Source organism: Alosa alosa, chromosome 1, assembly GCF_017589495.1.
Source record: "Alosa alosa isolate M-15738 ecotype Scorff River chromosome 1, AALO_Geno_1.1, whole genome shotgun sequence".
In the NCBI taxonomy this organism is placed as follows: domain Eukaryota; kingdom Metazoa; phylum Chordata; class Actinopteri; order Clupeiformes; family Clupeidae; genus Alosa; species Alosa alosa.
This window is the reverse complement of record NC_063189.1, coordinates 37,126,698-37,136,637: the sequence shown is the minus strand read 5'-3', so window position 1 is coordinate 37,136,637 and position 9,940 is coordinate 37,126,698. Positions and strand designations below refer to the sequence as shown.

Below are 9,940 nucleotides of genomic sequence, written 5' to 3'. Positions count from 1 at the left end.
CAGACGTGCGTTGCTCCGAGTGCCCTCTTTTCCCCATAGCAGAGTTCTTCTCAGTGCTGTCGTTTGAAATCTTCTTATATGTATATGTATATATAACAATATATCTTATAGCAACATCAGTTGTTACATATATTTATATATATATATATATATATATATATATATATATATATATATATATATATATATATATATATATATATATATAGATAAATATATATATAAATATATATATACATACTACATTTGCCAACTGCTCACTCTCTTGCTTCTACCAGCTGGGTTGTTTTTTAAGCGGCTACATGACCGATCAGGTAGATGTTGTCGTAGAGATGACCCACAAAGTCCTCGCTGATGTTCTGGGCGGCGCGGCGTGTGTTCCGGATGAACTCCCGCTTGGACATTTTGTTCTTGACGTGCGGGCTGGTCAGGTCGATGGACAGCAGGATGAGCGAGTAGCAGAGCACGTACACTGCATCTAAAGAAATCAAGAACAGAAAGGGGATAACGTTACCAGCCTGTGGTGTGTGTGTGTGTGTGTGTGTGTGTGTGTGTGTGTGTGTGTATGAAAGAAAACAAGAGACAGAGAGAGGGAGAGAGAAGCCTGTGAGAGAAGAATTGTGAAAGACAACAAGGACATTAATGGAAGGATGGAATGAAAGGATGAGTAATAAAAGGGAGAGAGAGGGAGAGATTGCTGAAAGGACAGGGACAGAAGGGGAAATAAGCAACTGCTCTGCTGTGTGGTGAGAGAGCTGTTTGGACGTTGAGGAGCAAAGAGCACATCCTTCTCCAGTGATTACCAGCTTTAGCCCAAGTTTACAATAACTCAACCTTGCCCTCCTCCCCCTAGGTTGGTACAATCACCCAGCCCAGCCAGATGTTGTTACAATGCTGAGCTTGGATTGGTTGGAGTGGTGCCCTCCTCTGCTAACACTTTAAGCCATCTGGATTACAGTGGCTTTAGAGGCCAATGACAGTGTTAGTACATGGATTTCCTACACATTCTCTTCAGTGGACAGACAGCACGGTAGAGTGCTGGAACACTGGACCACTGGTGCAGTTCTGCTTGTATCATAGTCAGCTGAGATAACAGGCATCATCAAGACCCCCCCACACACACACACATACATATACACACACACACACACACATGCCACACACACACACACACACACAATTTTTATCATGGTGACTTGCAACACTTGAGGCCCATGGTGGCACAAAAGTATGTAGAGAAAAATTACTACACATTTATCACAACAGCATCAACATCAGCATCAAAACTAATTCAAATCTGAAGAGGGTGGCCAACTGTGTAACTGCTCTAGTTTGGCTGATACTAGACCGATTCTCGTTTGACCATCGGCCTGTATATCCTTGGTTGTGAGCACTGGTGAAATTAAACTTAAGTTGCTACATTAAACTCTTACTCATTGTAAGCTCTTATTGTAAACAAATGTTTTACATATAGTTGTTTACTTCATTCCAAAGAAAATACACATCCATGTTGTTTACAACTGACGCCATCAGCACAGCCATTGGGCAGTGCCAACCATCCTCCTCAGTGCCAACCACCCCGCCCCATACCAGATAAGTGCTTTGGGGTGATTCACAATTTGGCTTCAATGGGAGAATTGCCCTGTGGAGCAAAGTCAGACCTGCGCCGCAGATTGAAATACACCTGGGTTCACCGCGCCAACAGCATAGCAGACTTCTGCATTAAAAATCAAGGCGCTCCTGTGGGGCTTGTGTTCTGTACGTTCTCCACTCATAGAAAACAGCCGGATTTAATTAGCGACACTGCCTTCACCCCAGTGCACTGCTATTTGCCATGGTCACCCTATCGCTATGGCACCCTCACAAACCCCACCTAGCACCTTCAGGCTAGATAAGTATTCCCCTCTGGGGGCCAGGTGAAGCTTCCCCTCACCTGGGCTGAGGCCAACATCGCGCACCAGTGTGGGGTTACAGGCACAGAAGCGGTGAGAGAACTTGGTGATGAGCGTCTCCAGGTACTCGCCCCGCTCCTCTGGGGCGTGGATGTGCCTGAAGAAGTCCCGCAGCGCATTGGGCAAGAACTGGTTGCTGAAGTTGTGCAGTGTAACCAACTCATCTAGGACGTCTCTCCTGGAAGAACAGCAGCATTATAGTCATGGATAAACTCTGTCCATTAAGGATATCTTCATATTCTCTACAAAAAGGACTTGGCGGAGGAAACTTCCCACCCCTGCCCGTCGGGGAGTTCTTTGCCTCCGCCTTGTCCATTAATTCTGTTTATTGGGACACTTTGGCAGCTGTTATCCCTTACATATTTACAAGTTTTACAATCTACCATAAGTACTCTACAGTCTATAGGCCAACATTATTTTGAGGGATACATACTCTAACTTTTTTATCCTGATTTTGCAAGCATATAGGATGAAAATACAAAAGATTATCACAAAGGGAATTTTACTACACCGTTCATCGAGATAAATCCGCAGCATCTTCCAGTTCAGCGTTCTCGTGTAAAATATGAACTTGGCTATTTCCTGCGGGTGGTCGACCAGGATGCCTTTAGACATGAAGTAACCGATACCCTGAGGAGAGAGACACACACACACACACACACACACACACACACACACACACACACGGAGCTAGAAGGATTAGGACATGAGTGGCACACAGAAAACCAGACACACCATTTTGGTCCAAGAGAAACCACAACTATCACATGGCTGCTAAGTGCAGGGGCAAAGTGGTGCTAATCCACTTAATAGCGCAGGAGGAATTGTCATGAATGATCCGGGGCTGCAGTTACGGCCTCTCGTGAGTGCCTGCATGGGTGTGCAGAGCCACTGGTGGAGGATAAAGCCGTGGGAGTGCATTTATGGGAGGTGGAACACATGCTCCTAGTGATATGAATTGGGCTAAGGGCTATGTAGCGTGTGTTTGAAAGGGAGAAATTGCTTTCAACAAAGTATTTGAAATGTAAAATCATTAATAAAATACAAAACATGAGCAAATTTGTATCACAACAGACAATAGCTAGCAACCATATCACTGGCTTGTAATTATTAATTAAGCAGTAGCAGATGAATGAACTTATTACAATCTAAGTGAAGGCCTGTGGTAATTCAGTTGAGGCTGGTTTTAATCCTTGCAAAAGTCTAATATTGTCATGCAACTTAGCTTAGCTTTTACTTCACTTGTGCTTGTGATCTTTTACTATGGTAATATATAGCACCATAGAGAAAAACAATAGTGGTGGTGTTTCAAAAGATCTCACCTCCTGTGGGTTAGCATTGAATGTCAGACTTCCTTCATCTAGCTGCATATAGAGCTTCCTATAGGAGAAGCCTGCGGGCACCCTTCTATTGTATATGGAACAGTGACCCCAAGTGGACTTGCACAACCTTCAGGGCAGAGACAAAAAAAAAATCAATAATACCTCTAGCCAGAGAATGCAGAGGGGTATACTATGGAGCAAGGTTACTGGTTTATCCAAGTAACTTTGGGAGTTACCACTAATCTCAAAACAATACGTCACTTCAGAAGCAATACATACAGTAAAGCGTTATTTTAAGCATCAGTGGTTACTCCCAAAGTTACCAGAGTAAGCCAGTAACCTCCCTTTATAGTATAACCCTCAGCAGTATATATTCAGAATTAAAATGGCCCCAAATCATCACATACCCTTCACCATACCTAGAGATTGGCATGGTTTTATTTCAGTTAGCCTAATAGCTGGTTTGATTTGCATTAAGAGATGATCTTATGGAAAGTACCCCATGCCAATCTCTAGGTATGGAGAAGGGTATGTGATGGTGTGGTGCTATTTTAATTCCAAAGGCCAAGGGAATTTTATCAGGATGCATAGTATCCTGGATCCATAAAATAACAGGCCTTTAAAATCTGCCTGCCTCTATGGGAATTTAACATAGGGGTGTGTATACGTATGCCCCCTGTATTTTAAGGACAAACATTTATTTATTTAGGATACATTATTCATTCACAAAGAAAATTGGTGTCCTTAAAGGTTGGATTTTCCCTCAATTTTTTTATTAAGGCATTAAAATCAATTTCCAAAAGATGATTTTTTTTTTATTCCTCTTTTTAGTCAACTTTAGCATGGGTTCCCATACTTTCTTGCCACTGTATATACAGCGGGGAAAATAAGTATTGAACATGTCAACATTTTTTTCAGTAAGTATACTTCCAGTGAGGCTATTCGCATGACATTTTCACCGGACATTAGTATTAACTTAGGTAATCCACACATATATAAAAATCCAAACATTACTGTCTAAAAGTAGAGTTATGAGTAAAAAAGTGGAATGGCACAGGGAAAAAGTATTGAACACACTAAGAAAAAGCAGTACACAAAGGCAAGGAATGGCACGGAACAAACTGGAATCTATAAGTGAAGAGTTCAGATGCAAAACCCTCTAAATCCGTCTGACCACATTTCTTTTAAATGAGCATTTAAAATCCGGTTCCTATAGGTTTTTGCATAGAAATCGATATTTCAGACCAGGACGAGAGTGTTATTTAGTGTGTTTTGAAGTTAAATTATTTGATTAACGTATACTATGTGAGGAGAGCATTCACTCACCATCTTTATCTCATTTTTGACGTAGGTGGCATTTAGAGGCTTTTGCATCTGAACCCTTCAAGTAGTTAGAGAAATTATCCCTCCTTTCTGTGCAAATTTATATTAGCTGGTTAGTACATACTGGTATGCTATAAAAGGTTTTTTGTTACCAAGGTGTCACACAAGAAACATTTCATGATAAAGGGTAAAAGCAAAGAGCTCTCCCAAGACTTTTGCAACCTTATTGTTGCAAAACATATCAATGGGACTGGTTACAGATGTACTTCAAAACTTCAGAATCATTCAGCAAGCAGTATTGTAGCCATTATCTGCAAGTGGAAGGAACATCACTGCATCATCAACTGGCCATGCACAGGATCTCCTTGCAAGATTTCTGACCAGGAAGTCAGAAGAGTAGCCCAAGAGCCAAGGACCACTCGGAGAAAGCTCCAGAAAGACTTAGAGGCAGCAGGTACAATTGTTACAGAGAAAATCATAGGTAATGCACACAACCGCCATGGCCTCTATGCACGCTCATCCCGCATGACTCTATTGCTGAAGAAAAAACATGTCAAAGCTTGTTGAAAGTTTGCTACACAACATTTGTACAATCCTATGAAATACTGAGAGAATGTATCCTGGTCAGGCAAGAGCAAAATGTAACTTTTCGGATGTCATACTACACACCATATTTGGAGGAGAAATGGCACTGTGCATCACCCTAAAAATACCCTACCAACAGTGAGGTTTGGAGGTGGTGGAATCATGGCTGTTTTTCATCTTATGATACTAGCAGACATACAATTGAAGGAATGATGAATGGAGTCATTTTGTTCCGGGAGAATCTTTACATCCACCAGGATGATGAGGATGAGACATGGCTAGACCTTCCAGCAGGACAATGATCCAAACCATTCAGCAAAGGAAACTCTCAATTGGTTTCAGAGAAAGGAAATCAAGGCCCTGACTTCAATCCAATTGAACAGTTTTGGAAGTTAACTAAAGATCAGGATTCACAAGAGGGACCCCTGGAATCTTCCATATTAAAGGACTATCTGTTTAAAAGAATGGGCCAAACTCACACCAGAATACTGTGACTGATTAGTTTCATCATACAGGAAATGCCTTGAAGCTGTCATTACAAATAAAGGCTTTTCTGCAAAGTATTTCAGAAATTTCAGCAGGCGTGTTCAATACTTTTTTCCTGTGTCATTCCACTTTATTACATATAACTCTACCTATGGACTTTAATGTTTGGATTTTTTTTATATGGGTGGATTATCTTAGTTAATCCTAATGTCCTCATAGCCTCATTGGAAGTATACTTACTGAACAAAATGTTGACGTGTTCAATACTTATTTTCCCCCGCTGTATATTTTGAATGTGAGACTGCAGAGAAGCTGAGCAATTTTGTCATCTTAGTTAGTTATACGATTACATTGACTACCTCACCCTTACATGCCTTCGACGTGAAGTACATGTGCAGAGCATGTGCAGACCAAAATACATATAGACATATCCACCTAAACTGACGAGCCTGACAAGTATCGCAACACCTCCATTTATCACCCATTTCGTCTGAAAATTCTAAAACAACGATGGTTTTTAATATTTCAAAATAGCATTTGATAAATGAAAATTACATTTTTCAGTAGCCATAGGTGTGTAGATTTGAACAAAATCTGGTTTGGTTCTTATCGGGGCTTTTACTGCCTGAAATATCTGATTTTGTTTACCGCGCTCGGCGGCTAGTGCTGCCCTGGTGGGTCATCTACTTCCACCCTTTCAACAGCACATGAACGGTTAGACTGAGAATTCTCGTCGCCACCTCAAAATTCCACTGGAGCTCCAAGTGGATTTGTACACGCAGCCTGAAAAGACTGTTTATAGCTCTTCGACTCACGGTAAAATGTAATTTTTGGTACATAGCTAATTTAGATACACTTATGGTGTGGGTGCTTGCGTTTCTTTAGGAATCCGCCGTCTTGGTTTGTATAGAAATGAATAGTAAGTGACACATATACGTAAGAGGACGAAAACACAGGGCTGGTGGTAATAGGGGGCGATCTGATACGACTGTAAATAAGGAAAAAAAAAGATATCCCTCTACCTTTGCATCATAACCTAGTCTAGCAAGGGACAACATTCTACATCCAAACTGACCAGTGGCTAGGTTAATGTAGATTTAAGATAAAGTGAGAAGGTGTGTGTAGGTCTCACTGACCCTTGCCACAGGTACTCATCGTTGCCCAGGTCTTGCCACACGCAGGAGGCCAGGCACAGGTCGGTGGCATTCAGGTAGGACAGGATGGTGATGCTGAGCTCGGGCGGGAGCATCTCCAGGTCGATAAAGCCCTGCTCGCCCTTGCCCTTGCGCACGCGCAGCAGGTGGCTGATGTCGGAGCCGGGCACCTGGCAGTGCGGTGCACTGCGGCGAGCGGCGAGGTGCTCGCCCGCCGTCTGCCCCATTCTCTGTGCCTCACGCTCCTGTGGCAGGTAGCACGGATCACCAAAGTCCTGCTGCAGCTGGTGGTTCCTCGCCACCCTCCACAAACCCTGACCCATCTGCAGATCTGCAAGACAGGACACGGCAGAAGTCACTGGTGAAGGAATTAAAGCTGTGCAAAAAGCTACTTTTAAGCACATTGTTTGCTGTTCACATGGACTGTGAGAAATAGCCTATATGGACTATAACAATAACACACTGTCACAGACTATTGTCTTTAAACAGTGTGATCTGTTTCTGGTAATATTCTAAATGAATGGTGTATCTTGGATTTTCATTTCAGAGGCATCTATGAGAGTATTCCTAGCGTTCTGCAAAATGAGTATATTCCAGATTATGCAGCTTTGTTATTTGTTTATGACGCAGTAACAGTAAAAAAGGTCTCTGTAAAATCATGTTATATCAAGCATCTCCATTGCAGTCATCAGGAAAACATCGGCCTGAAACAAATCATTAAGAAAAGCATCAAGCTGGCTACAACAAGATGACTTCTGCATGATTTGTTTTCCCTCTGGGCCTTTCATAATTTCCGAGCAGCATCAGCTGCTGAACGAAGCTCAATCGATCTTTGCTTAATATTGAGAATATGGTCTATCCCTCCAGGCCGAATCCATATTTGATATCCGGATCTTCAGCTGAGTTTATGTTACTGGATTCCTTCTCACCTATGTGACTTTGACAATGCTGCTGCTTGTAACTCCTTTCAGAATTTAGCCGCCCAAACATAGCAACAGAAGAACTGGATGCCCATATGAAAATGCTCACATTTCATCACAATTAATTTTGCCAATTGTCTGAGGTAACAGGAAAAGCTGGCCAAGTATAAATGAATGAATGTCCATTTAGCACCAGATTGAATTTGCTAGGTGAGGACTTTCTAGACCTTTTAAATGCTCACTCAATTGTTCTATGTGCAGCTGAAAAAATACACTTGTCTGAGGAACTCCTCACACTTTCTCTGCATTACAGCCATGACTTAGCCTAATGCTTCCCTTTTCAGCCATCTAAACTGTTACCTCATCCGTCGAGACAGTAACAAGGCTAAGCCATTTAGGCCTTTTATAAGCGGCAGTAGCCATTTTTGCCTCGTCTCATTGCAAGCAGAGGGCCGGATTGAATGCAGCTTTATTTTCAGTGCAGTAGCACACTAATCCTCTCAGTGTTGTGGTTACACCACTCTCAATTCTCTCATCTCACTCCTGTAGTGCACGGGCCTGTTGCTCTGCTCTAGAGCGCCGCTGTTTCAGTGTGTGTGTGTGTGTGTGTGTAGACTGCTGTTTCTCTGATGGTGCTTTGGCCATGAAACTTTGAGTTGAACATTGGGGGGGTTGAGCCCCCACTTCATCATGATGACATGATTGTTAAAGGTTTGGATTGGTTGATAACCCACTTGGAAGAATTCTTGACACAGTCAGTTATTACATTACGTTCTTTACATTACATTAATTTGACCGGATGCTTTCTTAAAGGGTAGGCCTATGTTCTGTGTGCCTCCTTGACCTTGTAAAGCCATTTCTCTTGTTAGTCAGCATTCTCCACCAAAGCCAAGACTGGAGCTAAGTGATATGTATCATGCCTGGGCTCAAGTAGTTCAGCAAGTTATTCAGGTCCTGTTTACAACTGCTTAACTTCAAAGTAGCTGTTAAACTTCAAAGTAGCCTGCACATGTACCCTCCCTTCCTTGCAGTAGCAGTAAACATCCTAAAGTTAAGGTATCACAATAAAAAACAATTCTTTGAGACATTTGATGGCAGACCTTGAAACATTCGAGGTAATGTGTTGTCTATGACAGGAAGGATGAGTGGACTGTAAACAATAAAGGAAGGTTGCATTACAATACTTTGCTGTGGGAATGCATGAATCATGCTTATGAATACCTAGTGCAAATCACAATTGTTTGTCAACACTGAATCAGGACAGATGTATCAAGATGCCTCTATGGGACAAAATAAACAACAAAACAGGCGAGTATTTTTTTCCAACCTCGATTTGCATAACCAAATAAGGTAGCTGGCATCTGCTACAAGAAAAGTAGCCTATTGTTGATGTGACGTCTGCTTGCATTGTAGCACTACCAGTCTATTCGGTTCATTTCTATAATACGACCATCATATTCGTAAAACTGTTAGAGGTAGCGTACAATGCATGTTTTCAACTGTGAATGAAGTTTAGGTTTCTAGACCTTCCAGACTGTATGGCCATATCACGGTAGATAGACGCACAACACCCGCCTACCTGTTCAGTCATTCGAAGAAAGATTGATACGACAGGAAACTACAGTCTATGATTGGCTGAACAGACTGTCATTAGTAACTCTGTTGCTGCGTTTTGAGTAGATAACCAGAACCACCCACCTGTATTTATGGAATATTCTACCGCCGCCGCGACGAAATCCTGTTCAATGTAACCACAACGTCTATAGGAATAGTCCTCTGTCCTTTATCAATCTCCACGGGATGTCATCGTAACAGAATGCAGTGTCCAATTACACAAGATCACTACAGTTTGTGGAGACACTTGTGTTCTGTCACAGTAGCTTTAATCTCCCTCGTCACTCACTCAACATACAGCTTCCTCGACTCCTCCTTCTACTCTCCTCCCTCTTTTGCACGCACGCACGCACTGAGTTTCACATTTGACGTTTTCAGAGCGCGTTTGTTGATGGTGGAAGTGACGCACACACAAGTAGGTAAAGACAGCGCAAAGTGTGCAGGATATGATGATTTCTCTTAGTGCTTCTGAAATCTAACTTGGTATGACTATATTATTTTATAAGATCGAAAACTAACCGATGGTAATGCATTAAATATATTCACATATTTAAAAAAGATAAAATGACATCCGTACAGGAGTT

General features: G+C 42.0%; 1 protein-coding gene across 1 annotated transcript; it reads right to left on the bottom strand.

Moving 5' to 3' along the window:
• Positions 1 to 215: 215 nt before the first annotated feature.
• Positions 216 to 9,687, bottom strand: fbxo8 (F-box protein 8). Its single transcript, XM_048262584.1, has 6 exons — positions 9,441 to 9,687; positions 6,805 to 7,153; positions 3,275 to 3,401; positions 2,464 to 2,582; positions 1,934 to 2,130; positions 216 to 478 (listed from the first exon to the last, which is right to left on the bottom strand). The coding sequence occupies exons 2-6, from the start codon at positions 7,143 to 7,145 to the stop codon at positions 291 to 293; spliced, it is 972 nt and encodes a 323-aa protein (XP_048118541.1). The 5' UTR covers positions 7,146 to 7,153; positions 9,441 to 9,687; the 3' UTR covers positions 216 to 290.
• Positions 9,688 to 9,940: the final 253 nt, after the last annotated feature.

What these genes read in the sequence shown, in the direction of transcription:
- fbxo8 (XM_048262584.1), bottom strand. Translation starts at nt 7,145, where the DNA reads ATGGGTCAGGGTTTGTGGAGGGTGGCGAGGAACCACCAGCTGCAGCAG. An exon ending in TCAATGCTAACCCACAGGAG is followed by an intron (nt 2,583 to 3,274) that starts GTGAGATCTTTT and finishes CTCTCTCCTCAG; the next exon opens with GGTATCGGTTACTTCATGTC. An exon ending in CGGATTTATCTCGATGAACG is followed by an intron (nt 2,131 to 2,463) that starts GTGTAGTAAAAT and finishes CTGTTCTTCCAG; the next exon opens with GAGAGACGTCCTAGATGAGT.